This window comes from Centruroides vittatus, unplaced genomic scaffold (assembly GCF_030686945.1).
Source record: "Centruroides vittatus isolate TY-2023 unplaced genomic scaffold, ASM3068694v2 contig_890, whole genome shotgun sequence".
NCBI classification, from domain to species: Eukaryota; Metazoa; Arthropoda; class Arachnida; order Scorpiones; family Buthidae; genus Centruroides; species Centruroides vittatus.
The window spans coordinates 264,062-283,309 of NW_027122581.1; the positions used below are offsets into that span (position 1 = coordinate 264,062).

The window sequence follows — 19,248 nt, forward strand, 5'->3', positions numbered from 1 at the left end:
AACTTAAATGAATTAAGTTTAATTGATATTACAAAGCAATCCCGATCGGCGCCATTTTCCACTATTGGCACGTGGCCTACCTTCTGTAGTAGCTGTTCATATTTACGGATGGCAGATGGCGCGCGTTTCAATTGTACTGTAATTTCCACATGTGAGTACAGTATATGCAACGCAGAAAGACGGAACGGCAATTTTTAGTTTACCGTTTCCGTCGATGTTGTTTGTTTTATTAGTAACTAGCAGATATGTCCGGCATTACCCGGCCAAAAAGAAGGCTAAACGTTAAAATGAAAACAGTATTATAATAGAGGTTAAATCACAGGAAGAGTGAGGTGTCCAGGTTTCGTGGAAGTCTATATTCTCCTCCGACTCCCAGAGAATAAGTACGAAAAGTTTTGTGCAGATCGAACAAAAGGTTTAGGAGTTAATAATAAGAGGGGTAGGATGTCCAGGTTTCGTGGTTATCCACATTTTCCTCAGAGCCAGAGTTAAGCAAGAATAATTTGGAGCAGATTGACCAAAAAGCTAAGAACAGAGAGCAGGGCGGATCTATATAAGGACTAATAGGGCTTAAGCCCTGGGCCCACAAAAAATGAATTATCATCATAAATTTTTTATACTTTTTCATTAACAATGAGCACTTATCGTATAGTAAAAAATAGTTAATATTGTATTAATAATATAATAATAATAATAATAATAATTTATAGTATTTTGTTTTATTGTAATCAATGTAACGTAATTGGTCAAGTCAGCAAGTTGCAATTTTAAACCCCAATTTAAAGATTATTAATCTAACAAAAAATGGGGCCCAATTGTACTTCAATAAGCCCTAGGCCCCGAAAAACCTAGATCCGCCCCTGACAGAGAGATACAAACATTCTTATATATATATATATAAAACCGACGAGGGACCATCTAGGCCAGTGATTCCCAAACTTTTTCGATCCACCGCCCCCTAACCCATTTTCTCTTGTGTGAGAAAGGATTGGAAATATTCTTAGGAAAACTTTTCTATGAATCTCACAGTTTGTGCCCTTACCGTACATTGTTCTCAACATCTGGAAACCATTAAACGCAATGTTTCCTCTTATCAGTTTAACAGAGAAGAGGGAACGGCTGTTACTGACCCCAACTTTTGCCTTTGGACACCGTTCAGTACCCCGCCCCCCTAGATTTACTCACCGCCCACAAGGGGGCGTTATCGTCCGCTTTGAGAAACGCTGATCTAGGCCAACAGACTAAAGCAATTCCGACGCAACATAACGGTTTCGAATTTTATCTCATCATCGATCTACTTTATAAATACTGTACCAACACTAATAAAATTTAGAAATATAAGTAGAAAATATTCAGGGGTCCCATTTTAATTAGTTACCCAAATACAGTAGAGCATCGATTATCCGACTTAATTGGGGACTGGAGTTGGTCGGATAACTGAAAAGTATGAAAAAATACATTATTAGTATAGTGTATTAGGCCTGGTTTAAATACCAGCCTCTCTTTCATGGTCGAGCCAGTGCTGCCAGCTAAAACATGCAAAAATTTAACAAAAATAATATTAAAGTAGCCAAGACATAACCAAATATTGTAGCGCCACATCACTAGCGGACATTTGAATTTGCCGACTAGAACGCGGTCGGTTAATCTGGGTCGGATAATCGATGCTCTACTGTATCTCGAAAACCATGAATCCTGCGGAAACGTTCTGCATCAAGGGGGACACAAGATGGCACTATCGATTTCATCATAGATGGCGCTAAAATAGATGAAAACGGGGGTTTTCGTAAATGGGAACCCACATTTTTTTTATTGCATATTGTTATTCCACATCATACACAAACTTATATCTAAAACATTTTTTCGAAAGATGCACCTATCAGAAGTTATAAGCGTTTGAAGTTTTATGCAGTGGCCACAAGTACACCTGTGAATCTAAACATATCTTATCTGTGTTCATTAATTAAGAAAGAAAAATGCTGAAAAAATCATTAGGAAACTCTTATTTGGTAGAATCAAGATCAACATCTCGTCTTTGTCACATCCTTGATGGCTTTAGCAGCCTATGAGTGACGTTAGTATTTGTAATGAATGATTACACCAAAGTAATAATAATTTTCTAATGATTTTTTAAAGCATTTTTCTTCTTTTCTTCAATGAAATTCACAGATATTTACACTTTAATGATTTGGCATAACTGGAAATATACTGTTGGTGACTTTTTATTTTATTATTATTAACCTTTGTTACACATCTGTTTTGCAGCAAAATGTAATTGTTCTCAATGTAGAACGTGTTCTAGCTCATAATAACAATATTTACCTATGAGTTTTAATAAAACTGACAGTTTGGAACAGCTCTTGCTTATCATCCTATGTGGATGATAAGCTATGAAGATATCGCATATTTTATACATATCATACAATAACAGTGATAAAAAACAATTAACAGAGAAAAAAAATATTGTTTTCGATCCAGTATTTTTATTTTTAAATAAATCTACACAAAAATAAGCTCTCCTTATATCCCATTTACATTTTAACAATATATTTACCAAAAAACGTAACTATTTTTGAATTAGAATTACAGAAAGAAAATCAGTCCAAAGCAAAATGTTGTATAAAAAATATATGTATTAAATAAAGAATGTTAATTAATTTTAATAATTCCCTTACGAAACTGAGTATTTAGAATTAAGTAAAAATCAGTAGCAGTGCAATTTATTGCCTTATAAAGAATTATAACAACCATATAGCAATAAATCATTATTTTAAATATATTTTTTACAAGCTAGTTACAATTACTGAAGATGATAATAAATCTTTTATACATGACTAGAATATATATATATTTAAATATATTTATATAAACAACAATGAAAATATCCATACTTTGTGCCATAATAATTCCTTTACAGCACCAGTAATCACACAAATTTCAGAAATGGAATGTTAGAAAAAATTACTTGAAATTGAGCTTAACTTAAATAATTTGCTCTTCAGGGACCTTAAAGTAAATTTAGGAGGAAAAAATATACATTTACATAGTAATATTTTGGGGATATATAAACTGGGCAATATCATAAATTACAGGGAAGCCTTTATCTTATTAATTCAAATGTTTAAAATATTTTTGAAAGACAATTTTAAAAACATCACTAAATTCAAGAAAATTGTATTTCAAAACTAACATAAAAATAAATAGAAATATCTTTCTAAATTTAAAATTCTATTTGAATTAATGAAATAAAGGCAATTTAAAACACTGTATAATGTAACAATTTGTATATAAACCCTGCAGCAGACTGACTAAATTGTAATCCAACAACATTTTTGTATATACAGTAAATATAAATTTATAATTTAATTTGCTAATAATAATACTTACAATATACTTTTTATAACATACACAATACTGTAGTTGTGCAAAATTTACAAAAATACTTTTAAGGTAATAACTGATTTTGTAGAGAAGAAATAAAATTATATGATACTAAAATTCAAAAATTAATTGCTATATCTAAAAATTTAAATGAAATTTGTCAAATGTATACATTTGTTTTTAAATACCGAATATGTTTTCAACATAAAAAAGATTATATGCATATATATACATTTACAAAAGATGTTTAATTTATTACAAAGAATTGATTGAAAGCAAATCAATATAATTTATTTGAAAACTTACCTGTAAGTTAAAAGCAACGACCATCAGCACTGAACCATTTGTCCAATTGGTAATGAGTCTGGTGATTTCATGCTCATAGAAATCTTTTTTAGGAAGTCTGTGACCAGCTTTGCATCCAAAGCAAAATTGCATCCCTTCAGATGCTTTTCCAATAAATCATCAAATACATAAAAGTCGCATGGTGAATTGGTCCATACTTCATGAAAGAAAATGTGCAACCATGCCACACAGCAATCAAAAATAAGCACAGAGACTTATTGTCAGACATTGTGATCCTTTTGCATGACAATGTAAGACCATTCACTGCCAATATGACTTGTGATAAGATTGAGAACTTTGAATGAAAAATTCTGCAACACCTACCTTACAGTTTGGACCTTTAACCATGTGACTTTCATGTGTTAGTAAATTGGAGAAGCACCTGAAGGGTTGCAAGTTTACCTCAGATGCAGACGTGTATAAGCTGGTCATAGACTCATGAAGCAAAAATCAAAAGACTTCTACAAGCTTGGAATCACCAGGCTCGCTACCTAGTTGGACAAATGATTCAACGCTGGGAGTGATTACGTTTAACTTACAAGTAACCATTTGCAAATAAATTAAAATGATCAGTTTCATTCAACTTATAATAATAATTTTAGAGTTGCTGTTTTCCATACTAGGATAAAAATAAGAATAATGATAATGTATCTGCTATATTTCACTTGCCACACTTGCAGATCCATTCTTGGAGGATTATGTTAGGATACAAATAAATTGTTTTGTTCTACTGACATTCGACAATTTGTTTGCATAAATGTTTGAGAATATCTCATCAAAAATTTATTGTAAAATATTTAAATTTTTAACAATGCATTACAACTACAAATGTCATAAATATAATCTTATGGGAAAATTTTTTATGAAAATGTCGAATGCTTTACACATATTTATCAAATTTTTAGTACAAAATGAGTAAGTTCTTATATAGTATAATTTTAAGATTTTTCGCAGATATGGTAAATTTATATTTGTAAACTATTTTAAATCTGAATATATTAAGTTTCTAAATCATGTCTTTCTCTTATAACATGTTAACAATAGATGTACTGTACATCTGATAAAATAAATGCCATATTTAAACTTATTCTTTAAATGATAAAAGAATAATTTATTTATCCATTTTCAGTGCAAGTACTTCTCAATGGGATATTGTAATAGAAAATTTTACTTACATGAATGATATTTTAACATATAAACATCAAAGTTTGTCAACAATAATTTTAATAACCACGTTTGAAACAAACATATTTGATATTTGTACATTTTTGAAGTTACTCAACTTATCGCTTTCCAGATACTTGTTCATCTTTGTCTTCACGATATGCTATGAGCATTTTCTCCATAACTAATGATAGAATTTTATCCAAAGGATCCATGCATCCTCTCTGCATCCATTTTGGAATGGTGACACGTGCATGAGCAAATCCCAGCTTCTGAAGAATATAGTCGACACCATAAGGTTCTATACCCTTTCCACCCCATGATAATAATCTAAATCAAAAAATTAAGTTGACAAAAATTAGTATCTACTGGAATAAAGTTAAGAGCAAGAAAGATTTTCTTTTCTATTTTACAATTATAATAAAATTTTCTATAGAAATCAAAAATTCTAAATACTTTATTTGGTGATAAACTTATCTATACATTACAAATAAATCAAATAGTATAATTAAAACAAAATCAGATTTTTATTTAAATTGATACATTATTATAACATTGGAATAACACTAATTATTATGTATTTATTTATTCATACTACTTTATTATTATTACAAATTGTATATAAATACTTCAATTGTAAAGTATATTTTAATATTTTAAAATTGAATTAAATGAAGCAACTACATTGGTATTACTTGAATGGAAAATATTAAATATTTTATCTAAATTAGGTAAATGATCATTTAAGAACTTAAATTACAAAAATATTCTAAAATCTAACCTGACTGTGGGTTCTAGATGCCAGGTATGACACTGATAATTTCTCCAATCTTTTTGCAAAGCTTCAGTTGGATCAGAAACTTTGCATTTCCTATCACTATCTGGTGACTGTGTCTTTCCATAATTTACTATTAAAAAATATTTATATGTACAGATCATTTTTAACACTAATGATAATAGTAAAGCTTTAGAACTATAAATTATACCATCTTTCTCTTTTATGTATGCTGTTATAAGATCGTGTAAAAAGAAAAATGCATCAGCATCGACAGCAACAAAAATATGATCATCAAACTCTGTAACAAAACTGCATTCCACAGTAGGTTTGGGATCTAATAGAATAAATTAAATTATCAATATTTTTTAAATTTAATTCATACAACTTCTAAATATCTGTGGTAAAGTTCTAATTTTTTTTTATTAAACAATAAATATAAATGTTAATAAAATTTACCTATTTAGATGATTCTACATAAAAATTTATTTATTAAAATATTTTCTGGATGGACTAAATTATGTAAAAAAATTTGTTACGATGTTACCACCAGGCAAGAAATGCTGTTATATAACAACAATAACATTAGAAAAATTTCAGAAAATTAGCAATTTTTTACAGAAATCAAATACATGGCATTTTTCAAGTAAGTATCATTTTAAAATATGGCTGCTTCATTGCTGCAGTTGGTGTTTCACAAATGTGCACTGAGTACCTACATCTGTTGGCTAGCCACAGATGCCATTACAGAAGCATTCGTTCATTTTACGTTTGTTTGTGTGGGTTTAAAATGTCTCAGACAATTCAAAATCCCGCTGATTGTGAAGTGCACACAGTGATTCGTTTTTTTTTTAATGCAAAAGACGTGAAATTGGTTGACATTCATCAGCAGATTAGTGGGGTATATAAAAAAAACATTATGAGCAATGGAATCGTAAGAATATGGGTTAGAGCATTTAAAGATGTCCGTACTAATGTCTATGATGAGAAGCATAGTGGTTGATCATCTGTCATTACTGAAGACTTGGTGCAGAAAGTTGATGCAAAAGTTCGAGAAAACAGATGCTTTACAATTTTGCCATCCAAAACAAAAGGCGTGGCAAGCTCAATAAGGGAATTGTTTTGCTTCATGACAATGCCTGTCCACATGTGGCTCAACAAACCTGAGATCTTATCACATCAATGGCTGGGAACAACTTGATCACCCTCTGTATAGCCCTGATCTAGCACCTAGTGACTACCATTTGTTCCTCCACTTAAGAAAGCATCTAGGCGGCCAGCGCTATGATGACAATGATGTCAAAATGCCATGCTGCAGTGGTTGGCAAATCAGGCAACACGTTTCTATGAGGATGGAATTCAAAAGCTGGTTGTACAATATGAAAAGTGCCTTAATATTGGAGGAAATTATGTTGAAAAGTAAATTAAGGTACAGGCTTTTATGTAAGATTAAAATTATTTAAAAAATTGCACTTGTGTTTTTTTAATATCAAAACAGTACTTCCTTAAAAAACATGCCTTGTAATTAAATATGAAAAGTTAACCCCCCTTTGGGTACTGCATCTGCTATCAGTATTAGTTTTTTTAATTAATTTTCTAATTATTTTTGAAAAATTTTTTTTCTCACTATAATTCTAAAAAGCATTCTAATAAATATCTTTTCTTTTCTACAAACATTGAAACAATAAATTATATGATTAACATTGGAAAAGAGTAAAAATAAACAATGGGTAATTATATTTAACTAAATTTCTTCAAATACAATATGCTATTGTTAATTTTTAAAAAAAGAAAAAATCATATATAATATTGAAATTATGTAAATTATTCTTTACCTGTTAATGAAGGACCTTTTGCTAATTGAAAATGTTCTGTTTTTAACTGAAGTTGAAGACTGGGTAATTTAAATATCACTTCCATGCTATGATTAAATTCTGGAATTTTTATGCATATCGAAGAACGACGATCAGAACTGACTGATTCATTTCTTTCATGCTCCAAGAGAGGAAATCTCTGTACATCTAAGATATTTTAATTTTAATTAATGTAAATAATAGTAACTAACAGCAATTTATATTTTAAAAAATAATAATCTTTATAACATCTCACCATCCAATTCACTTGTAGCAAAAGTATAATGAAACCATTCATGCATGGTTCTAAACTGAGGAGGAAAAAGAACATTACGGGAAATACGACAGACTGTGGCCATACTGGTGTGTTGAGCTGTTTCGGCAAGATTTCGGCCAAGTTTAAAAGACAAATTTTGAACAATGTGCGTGCCCATAGAATCTGAAAATAAGTGACAAAACAGAATATTAAAAAATAACATAAAATTAAACGTTTAAACTGGTTTTATTACATTATTACAAATAATTAATAGTAATAGAACTGCAATTGAAAAAAAGACATTTATAATTTTTATTGCATTAAATATTTTCAAATAAAAGTCTAATATAATTTACTTTTCAGAATTAGTAATCAAAGAAAGTATCACAAAATTTTCATTACAAGAATTTAACAGGAGCATTAAGTAAAAGTCAATAACAGAATATGCTATAAAATTAAAAATTGCTGATTTTATAATTATTATATATTTCTAACAATTTTTTATTTTGTTCTTTTCATTAATATTATGATAAGAATTAATTGAATCCAAAATCCAAGTTCATAAATTTAAAGAATCAATAAAATCATTATTACACAGTATCATTTCAGTATTTTCTGATCCAAACAATTAATCATAATATTTCTGATAATTATGTGAGATTTGGCCCACAAATTATCTAATTAAATAAGTATGATTTATAAATTATTGTAAGAAATTACATATTATTTCCAAAAAAGGAAAGATACAGTGTCACTTTTTAGCTAGAGAGGAAAATCCACTTCCTTTCTCACAGGACCTTATCTTCAAATTTTTGACGACCATCTGTATTTTTACCCCCTCTACACGTCATCACACATCCCGTTGTAACTGAATCATTTCATGCTATTGGTTGAAATTTGGGGATAAAAAGGGCAATTTCCTCTGATTGAGGCAGTTCCCGCAGAGTCTGGAGAGATGATAGAAGAAGATCGCTTATCATAGCCCACATATTGAACTTGTGCACTGTAAGTTCCTGCCAAGATTCTCATCCTCCTCCCAAACTTCCATTGCCGTCGTCCCGCATATCAACGCTTCATTGCCAACCAAAGAAGACTATGCTCCGACCAACAGTTGAGGTAGTATACATTTCAAATATGTGTAAATTCTCTCTCTCATGCAGATTAGATAGGGTTTATTATTCTCTTGATATATATATATATATATATATATATATATTTGTATTTTATTTGTTAGTTCTCATTAAATTTTGTTTGTTATTTAATAATGGTCTCCTCTATGACTCTATGAACTCCGCTCTACGTCAAGTCTTATCACTTACCTACATATCCTCCCCACTCGTGGAATAAGCCCTCCTACTTAAATTTATTCACTATCTTATATCATGAGTTAAACCGCGATTCAAAACAATAGTTTAACTGGTGTTGGGAAATCCTGATAGGCGGTATCGATTATATGATTGTCTTGTCTCCGCCTCTTCTTTTAATTAATCTAATGTATTAATGCCATCCTATGACCCTTTGGAAGGATCTCGTGGATCTGTTGCCGAGTAAGAAGTAGAAAATGAATCTTCTACCCCCAGTTATCCTCACAATTATATAAAGTTGAAAAATATTCAAAAATAATAGTATTAACAACAATTACAGTTTTTGAGTAATAAAAATGTATAGTTTCACTACTCAAAAACTTTTCATTAGATCAATTTAAACAGAAAAAAATCAACATTATTGTTATTTAATAAAAAACCTTGTTTTTGAAAATTCAGTCCTTACATTTGACACAAGATCTAATGAAAATACTGTATCATCATTACTTGTTTAAAGTTGTACATTGAACACAGAGATTTAGTAAATGAATTAAATAAAGAAAACAGAATTGGAATAAAGACTTTGTTTATAAATTTTTTTTAAAAACATTACATTTATTAGTCTGTTAACCATTGCTGGAGTCCTCTCAGTCTAGATGAGGCATTTTCAGAGAACATTTTTCTGTGGTCACATGTGTGGATAGAAAAAATGATTTGTGGCTGCACTTGTGTGAAAATGTAAGAATCTTTCGCAATAATATCTATATTCCTTTGCATTTAGAATTTTATTATCCAAGATAAAATCAAAAAATTGTCTGAAATGGAAATCATTTCTAAGATATTTAGTGAGTGAAAAGTTATACCCTGATAGCCAAATTTGAGAATCCCTTGTCTAGATCCTGATCAAAGCTAAATATTAAATTATCTTGTAAGTGAAAATTTGGCTTTACATATCAAATCCTTCTAGTGCCCATTCCATGCAAAGTTTCATTGAAGAAATTCCTCCATTATATGAAAATTCAACTGGCATACTTCAGATAAAAATTGCTAGCTAAATTTCAGGTGATCTGTGAGCAATATGCAATAGTAAAATTTTGGAGTTTGTTTCTTTTGATACTGTGATTTAAACTGTATTACAGATGGTTTTTCATAAGAAATTAATAATTTTAAATAGACCATTAGATTTATTCCATAAATGCATACCCTTTGATTTTATTGACATTTCAGAAAATATTTTATTATATATTAAATTTTCAAATGCAATTTTTTAAGTGAATTTTTCAGAAGTGAAAGTAAAATAAAACATACCTTGATCATTAATTATATCCTGTGATTCTGTCGCAAAAGAAATAGTGGGTTCTCTCATACTAAAAATGGCCCATGCTTTCGAACGAAAATTGACACCATGAAAGCATGCTAATGATATATTGTTACCATGCAGATCTATTGTTCCTCCCAATATAGTTCCCATTCTTGGCAGAGGACAAGGTAAATTGTTTAAATGGAGAGCTGATGCTAATTTCAAAACTTTCTGCCAATGACGATGATGACGACCTTCACCCTCTGAGATATAATGTAAATATTTAAAGTTTATATGTAAAATAATTACAGATAATTAGAATCACTCAGTCACTCACCTTCAGTTTGTTTGGCACGTCGAGTACGACTTTTAATGGAATAACGTTGATAACGTGGTTGAAGAGATGAAAAAACTCTCTTACTACTATGAAACTGTTGTGAAAAAAATTCTTCTAATTTTGAATACATTTTCAAAAGATCAGGTGTAGTTGATTTAGATATAATTAATTGTAACTGATCCCATGCTAAATCACTACATATGTAAATTAAGGCAGGTCTAAAGTACACAAAAGAAATAAATAATTAAGTTTAGAACAATTATTATAAACATTTTATGTAAAAATTTAATAAATTATTTATTAAAAAAGAGATCTTTAAAAAAGAGTAATTTAAGAAATAAAAACTAAACAATTTTGAAAATATGTATTGAATTATATATTCTGTTCCAAACAACTTAATTTAACTTCTATTGCACTAATATTTAAATCTTTAATAATATTTTCATAATCTTAAAAAAGAATTCAATAATTAGAAATTAAAAGTTAAATTTGATATTTAAACAAGTCAAATATAACTTTATTTTCTATGCAAAATTTGGCCAATAAAACTAATTATGTTTGTGACTAATTGTACAACACAAGAACACAAACACAACACAAAAAAGTTTGTGAATTGATGGAGCTAACACTGAGTGCACACAATAAAAAATTCTTTGAAACATATTTAAATAAAATTACAGTGAATTTTCCTGCACATTGTATAAAATTTTATTTTATATTATAGTGATTAATTATTTTCTCTTATATTAACACATTTTGTACACAAAACAAAAAATTTTGTTTTGTCATTACAGAAGAGAATAAAATAACATGAATAAATCAATAATAATAATATTATTATTAATATTGTTATAATATTGTTGTAATAATAGTATTAATAATAATAATATAATCTCTCCCGTGGTCACCACCTGGTCGTGGTGGGAGAGCCCAGTAATTTTACTGATCCATAGGGCAATGCAGGCTGGAGCATAAGCTCCTGGTAGGGACACCCATGCCAGTAAGGTCTATGGGGAGAAATGAAGCTAAGAGTGACCACACCCACATTCTGTGGAGATATTTATTATGGTAATAACTAGATCAAAGTGTGATACCGGCTCGGACGTCGCCCGGGTTAACAAGGTCTGCGTTCGTGGGTTAGGCAGAGGCTCACGTTCGAAAAATAGGCCACAGTCTCCCTTGGTTACCGGTGGCGAAAGCAGCACTGGCCCAAGCATGGCTACTGCAATGCCCTCAACAGATGTGAGGAACAAACCCAACCTTGGTGTTTCTGTGGCAATGCATCCACAGACCACAAAGGCTGGAAAACCACGCCAACGGATGAAATGGACAGTAGAAATGAACGAGTTTATCATCCGTACTTACTACACCATCACAAAACTCGAAACAAACATGACAGCATACAGACAACAACTACACCATAGATTCACACAACAGTATCCTCATCTCACTGTCACTGAACAAAGGGTTGTTGATCAAAAAAGAACAATTATACACAACAACCTTATTCCACAAACAACACTTGAACTTATCAAACAACAGGTTGCTGATCAAATACATCAACAGACAGAAACATCTAACATTAATGAAGATCATGTAACCTGTCAGGATAATCCAGCAACAAGCATTGATAATAACACACATACAACAATTACCACTAATGATACTACAGACATTTCCTCATCCATCACTGATAACATAGACATGGATTTAGTTAATACACTCTCACATATATTTCAGGAAACACTCACTAAATATACAGGCACAGATCCCACACAACGACCACGAATACCAAAAATCAACACGTCAAAGGAAGTAGGAAAAACACTAAATTATGTAAACACTCACTTACTACCACACTACATTCATTCAATTTCTACACTCGCAGACATTCATACATTAGTTTATGCTGGGGCAGTCACAGTAGTGACACACCATGGACTGAAAGTACAATCACAGACAAATACACAGAAAACACAATTCTATCACAAGCCTGCCTGGCAGAGAAGAATAGAAACACAAATAAATGACATTAGACAGCAATTAGGCAGGCTGACACAATACACTAAAAACAACATAACACCCAAATTAAGGAAACAGCTCAAAAACATTTTCAAGAAAATAAAAACACACACAAAACATGAACATCACAACACACACATTACAGAATACATTGATACACTAAAACAAAAACTTGCTGCCAAAGCACGTAGACTCAAACGATACAAAACATGTACACTACGAAAACAACAAAATAAATTATTTACAAACAATGAAAAACTTTTTTACAGACAAATCAATAACAAAGCAAACACTGTTACACAGCACAGTGGCACACCAACAGAAGAAGAACTCACAACATATTGGTCTTCTCTTTGGTCCAGTGCTGTCACGCATAATGCTAATGCAGGCTGGATCGAGGAGGAGAAGAGAAACTTGCACAACATACCAACTATGCCCTGTGTTGAAATAAGCATACATGATTTCCAATACACTGTTAACAGAACACACAACTGGAAGACACCTGGTGTAGACAACATTCACAATTTCTGGTACAAAAAGTTTACATCACTGCACCAGGAACTAGCTAAACATCTAACACACATCATCATCAATCCACAAGACATGCCAAATTTTCTTACTCAGGGCATCACCTACATGAAACCTAAAAACAACAATACCACAGACCCCACACAATACAGACCAATTACATGTCTTCCAACACTCTACAAATTATTGACATCCTGTATCGCAAACAAAATATACAAACACGTTGAAGAACACGACATTCTAACAGAACAACAAAAAGGTTGTCGTAGAAACCACAGGGGATGCAAAGAACAGTTACTCATAGATTCAGTCATTCTACGGCAAGCACACAAACAACACAGAAACATACACATGGCATATATAGACTACAGAAAAGCATTCGACAGTGTTCCACACAGTTGGCTGCTACATATTCTACACATGTACAAAATACATCCATCACTCATTGCATTCTTTCAAAACGCTATGCAGCACTGGAGAACAACACTACATCTCAGGGTTAGTAACACTTCCATACAAACAAACCAAATTTTTATTAGGCGAGGAATATTTCAAGGAGATTCCTTGAGTCCTCTCTGGTTCTGCCTAGCCCTGAACCCATTATCCAACATGTTAAACAACACGCAATATGGTTACAATATCAGACACGAAAAAACAACACAGTTTACACTGTCACATCTCATGTACTTGGATGACATAAAACTTTATGCATCCACACAAAAACAACTTCATCAACTCCTACAAATCACACATTCATACACCAAGGACATACAAATGGAATTTGGCCTAGATAAATGCAAAACAGTTCACATAGAAAAAGGAATCCTGAAGAAAGAAGATTTTGCACTTGGAAATGGAGACGTTATTGAATCCATGGAAGAGGGCGAGTTCTACAAGTATTTAGGATTCCAACAGGCCAAACTAACAGAACATACACAAATAAAGCAAAGATTAATTAAAGAATACCAAAGTAGGTTAAATGCTATTCTCAGAACACAGTTAAATGCAAAACACACAGTTAAAGCAATAAACACATATGTTATCCCAGTACTCACATATTCTTTTGGAGTTATACATTGGACTCACACAGATCTCGAGCAACTCCAAAGGAAAACAAGAACAACACTTACTAAGCATAAACAACATCATCCTAAATCCGCCACAGAAAGATTAACCCTTCCACGTAAAGATGGCGGACGTGGCCTGATTGACATAGTTAACCTTCACTACAAACAAATACATTCACTGCGAGAGTTTTTCTACAAAAAACAAGAAACATCACAATTACATAAAGCAGTAACTCTAGCAGACTCGAATAACACACCATTAAACTTACACTCACATCATATGGACACAACACAACATATAAAAAGCATAGACACCATTAAGCAATCGTGGGCTCGAAAGGCACTCCATGGCAGGCATCCTTATGATCTGGCCCATGATTTTGTTGACAAAACTGCGTCAAACAGCTGGTTAGCTCAGGGATGCCTCTTTGGGGAGACGGAAGGATTCATGATTGCCATACAGGATCAGGTCATAAATACTAAAAACTACAGAAAACACATACTCAAAGATGCAACACTCACAAATGACACATGCAGAAAATGTCACGTCATGCCAGAAACTATACAACATATCACCTCTGGTTGCAAGCTCTTGGCACAGACAGATTATTTACACAGACATAATCAAGTAGCAAATATAATACACCAAGAGCTTGCAAAGAAACACAAATTAGTAGACATCCACGAACCATACTACAAATACATCCCACAGACAGTATTGGAAAACAACACGCACAAAATGTACTACGACAGAGCCATAATCACAGATAAAACAATTTACCACAACAGACCAGACATCACACTCATTGACAAACACAATAAAATCACATACATTATAGACATATCCATTCCAAACACTCACAATATACAAAACGCATGCACTGAAAAAATTAGCAAGTACACAGAACTCGCCCAGGAAATAAGGCATCTGTGGAGGATGGATAGAGTGCTTATTGTACCTGTTGTTCTCTCCTCTACAGGTGTCATACCACACACACTACACAAAAGCCTGGGCACATTACAATTGAATAGAAACACATATATCACTCTACAGAAGGCCACTATATTGAATACATGTCATATTGTGAGAAAATTCCTGAATACAGACACACACACTGATACACTTCTTTAATTTCTGTTTTGGTTACTATGCCTTGACTTTGGTCCGGCATAGTACTTAGCCACCGGTGTTAACCGAGTATATCTAACTTACAAAAAATAATATAATTAATATTATTATTATTATGTTGGGTTAAGTGAGATATACTTAGTTAACACCGGTGGCTGTGTACTATGCTGGACCAAAGTCAAGGCATAGTAACCAAAACATAAATTAAAGAAGTGTATCAGCGTGTGTGTCTGTATTCAGGAATTTTCTCACAATATGACATGTATTCAATACAGTGGCCTTCTGTAGTGTGATGTATGTGTTTCTATTCAATTGTAATGTGCCCAGGCTTTTGTGTAGTGTGTGTGGTATGACACCTGTAGAGGAGAGAACAACAGGTACAATAAGCACCCTATCCATCCTCCACAGATGCCTTATTTCCTGAGCGAGTTCTGTGTACTTGCTAATTTTTTCAGTGCATGTGTTTTGTACATTGTGAGTGTTTGGAACGGATATGTCTATAATGTATGTAATTTTATTGTGTTTATCAATGAGTGTGATGTCTGGTCTGTTGTGGTAAATTGTTTTATCTGTGATTATGGCTCTGTCATAGTACATTTTGTGCGCATTGCTTTCCAATACTGTCTGTGGAATGTATTTGTAGTACGGTTCGTGGATGTCTACTAATTTGTGTTTCTTTGCAAGCTCTTGGTGTATTATATTTGCTACTTGATTATGTCTGTGTAAATAATCTGTCTGCGCCAAGAGCTTGCAACCAGAGGTGATGTGTTGTATAGTTTCTGGCATGATGTGACATTTTCTGCATGTGTCATTTGTGATTGTTGCATCTTTGAGTATGTGTTTTCTGTAGTTTTTAGTATTTATGACCTGATCCTGTATGGCGATCATGAATCCTTCCGTCTCCCCAAAGAAGCATCCCCGAGCTAACCAGCTGTTTGACGCAGTTCTGTCAACAAAATCCTGGGCCAGATCGTAAGGATGCCTGCCATGGAGTGCCTTTCGAGCCCACGATTGCTTAATGGTGTCTATGCTTTTTATATGTTGTGTTGTGTCCATATGATGCGAGTGTAAGTTTAATGGTGTGTTATTCGAGTCTGCTAGAGTTACTGCTTTATGTAATTGTGATGTTTCTTGTTTTTTGTAGAAAAACTCTCGCAGTGACTGTATTTGTTTGTAGTGAAGGTTAACTATGTCAATCAGGCCACGTCCGCCATCTTTACGTGGAAGGGTTAATCTTTCTGTGGCAGATTTAGGATGATGTTGTTTATGCTTAGTAAGTGTTGTTCTTGTTTTCCTTTGGAGTTGCTCAAGATCAGTGTGAGTCCAATGTATAACTCCAAAAGAATATGTGAGTACTGGGATGACATATGTGTTTATTGCTTTAACTGTGTGTTTTGCATTTAATTGTGTTCTGAGAATAGCATTTAACCTACTTTGGTATTCTTTAATTAATCTTTGCTTTATTTGTGTATGTTCTGTTAGTTTGGCCTGTTGGAATCCTAAATACTTGTAGAACTCGCCCTCTTCCATGGATTCAATAACGTCTCCATTTCCAAGTGCAAAATCTTCTTTCTTCAGGATTCCTTTTTCTATGTGAACTGTTTTGCATTTATCTAGGCCAAATTCCATTTGTATGTCCTTGGTGTATGAATGTGTGATTTGTAGGAGTTGATGAAGTTGTTTTTGTGTGGATGCATAAAGTTTTATGTCATCCATGTACATGAGATGTGACAGTGTATACTGTGTTGTTTTTTCATGCCTGATATTGTAGCCATATTGTGTGTTGTTTAACATGTTGGATAATGGATTCAAGGCTAGGCAGAACCAGAGAGGACTCAAGGAATCTCCTTGAAAAATTCCTCGCCTAATAAAGATTTGGTTTGTTTGTATGGAAGTGTTATGAACCCTGAGATGTAGTGTTGTTCTCCAGTGCTGCATAGCGTTTTGAAAGAATGTAATGAGTGATGGATGTATTTTGTACATGTGTAGAATATGTAGCAGCCAACTGTGTGGAACACTGTCGAATGCTTTTCTGTAGTCTATATATGCCATGTGTATGTTTCTGTGTTGTTTGTGTGCTTGCCATAGAATGACTGAATCTATGAGTAACTGTTCTTTGCATCCCTTGTGATTTCTACGGCAACCTTTTTGTTGTTCTGTTAGAATGTCGTGTTCTTCAACATGTTTGTATATTTTGTTTGCAATACAGGATGTCAATAATTTGTACAGTGTTGGAAGACATGTAATTGGTCTGTATTGTGTGGGGTCTGTGGTATTGTTGTTTTTAGGTTTCATGTAGGTGATGCCCTGAGTAAGAAAATTTGGCATGTCTTGTGGATTGATGATGATGTGTGTTAGGTGTTTAGCTAGTTCCTGGTGCAGTGATGTAAACTTTTTGTACCAGAAATTGTGAATGTTGTCTACACCAGGTGTCTTCCAGTTGTGTGTTCTGTTAACAGTGTATTGGAAATCATGTATGTTTATTTCAGCACAGGGCATAGTTGGTATGTTGTGCAAGTTTCTCTTCTCCTCCTCGATCCAGCCTGCATTAGCATTATGCGTGACAGCACTGGACCAAAGAGAAGACCAATAAGTTGTGAGTTCTTCTTCTGTTGGTGTGCCACTGTGCTGTGTATCAGTGTTTGCTTTGTTATTAATTTGTCTGTAAAAGAGTTTTTCATTGTTTGTAAATAATTTATTTTGTTGTTTTCGTAGTGTACATGTTTTGTATCGTTTGAGTCTACGTGCTTTGGCAGCAAGTTTTTGTTTTAGTGTATCAATGTATTCTGTAATGCGTGTGTTGTGATGTTCGTGTTTTGTGTGTGTTTTTATTTTCTTGAAAATGTTTTTGAGCTGTTTCCTTAATTTGGGTGTTATGTTGTTTTTAGTGTATTGTGTTAGCCTGCCTAATTGCTGTCTAATGTCATTTATTTGTGTTTCTATTCTTCTCTGCCAGGCAGGCTTGTGATAGAATTGTGTTTTCTGTGTATTTGTCTGTGATTGTACTTTCAGTCCATGGTGTGTCACTACTGTGACTGCCCCAGCATAAACTAATGTATGAATGTCTGCGAGTGTAGAAATTGAATGAATGTAGTGTGGTAGTAAGTGAGTGTTTACATAATTTAGTGTTTTTCCTACTTCCTTTGACGTGTTGATTTTTGGTATTCGTGGTCGTTGTGTGGGATCTGTACCTGTATATTTAGTGAGTGTTTCCTGAAATATAAGTGAGAGCGTATTAACTAAATCCAAGTCTATGTTATCAGTGATGGATGAGGAAGTGTCTGTAGTATCATTAGTGGTAATTGTTGTATGTGTGTTATTATCAATGCTTGTTGCTGGATTATCCTGACAGGTTACATGATCTTCATTAATGTTAGATGTTTCTGTCTGTTGATGTATTTGATCAGCAACCTGTTGTTTGATAAGTTCAAGTGTTGTTTGTGGAATAAGGTTGTTGTGTATAATTGTTCTTTTTTGATCAACAACCCTTTGTTCAGTGACAGTGAGATGAGGATACTGTTGTGTGAATCTATGGTGTAGTTGTTGTCTGTATGCTGTCATGTTTGTTTCGAGTTTTGTGATGGTGTAATAAGTACGGATGATAAACTCGTTCATTTCTACTGTCCATTTCATCCGTTGGCGTGGTTTTCCAGCCTTTGTGGTCTGTGGATGCATTGCCACAGAAACACCAAGGCTGGGTTGGTTCCTCACATCTGTTGAGGGCATTGCAGTAGCCATGCTTGGGCCGGTGCTGCTTTCGCCACCGGTAACCAAGGGAGACTGTGAC

At 32.9% G+C, this 19,248-nt stretch overlaps 1 protein-coding gene across 3 annotated transcripts in view; it reads right to left on the reverse strand.

The window, feature by feature from the left end:
* Positions 1-2,461: 2,461 nt before the first annotated feature.
* The window catches only part of tweek (transmembrane protein KIAA1109 homolog tweek), a 176,409-nt gene continuing 159,622 nt past the window's right edge, over positions 2,462-19,248 (reverse strand). For 2 of the 3 annotated variants that reach the window (XM_067280734.1, XM_067280733.1), the window contains exons 57-62: positions 10,716-10,933; positions 10,387-10,641; positions 7,775-7,957; positions 7,501-7,686; positions 5,672-6,002; positions 2,462-5,220 (exon numbers count right to left, since the gene is read on the reverse strand). In XM_067280734.1, coding sequence (XP_067136835.1) covers positions 5,010-5,220; positions 5,672-6,002; positions 7,501-7,686; positions 7,775-7,957; positions 10,387-10,641; positions 10,716-10,933 — 1,384 coding nt within the window. In that variant the 3' untranslated portion in view covers positions 2,462-5,009. The remainder of the gene's footprint in view (positions 5,221-5,671; positions 6,003-7,500; positions 7,687-7,774; positions 7,958-10,386; positions 10,642-10,715; positions 10,934-19,248) is intronic. The other variant, XM_067280735.1, reaches the window with a different exon arrangement.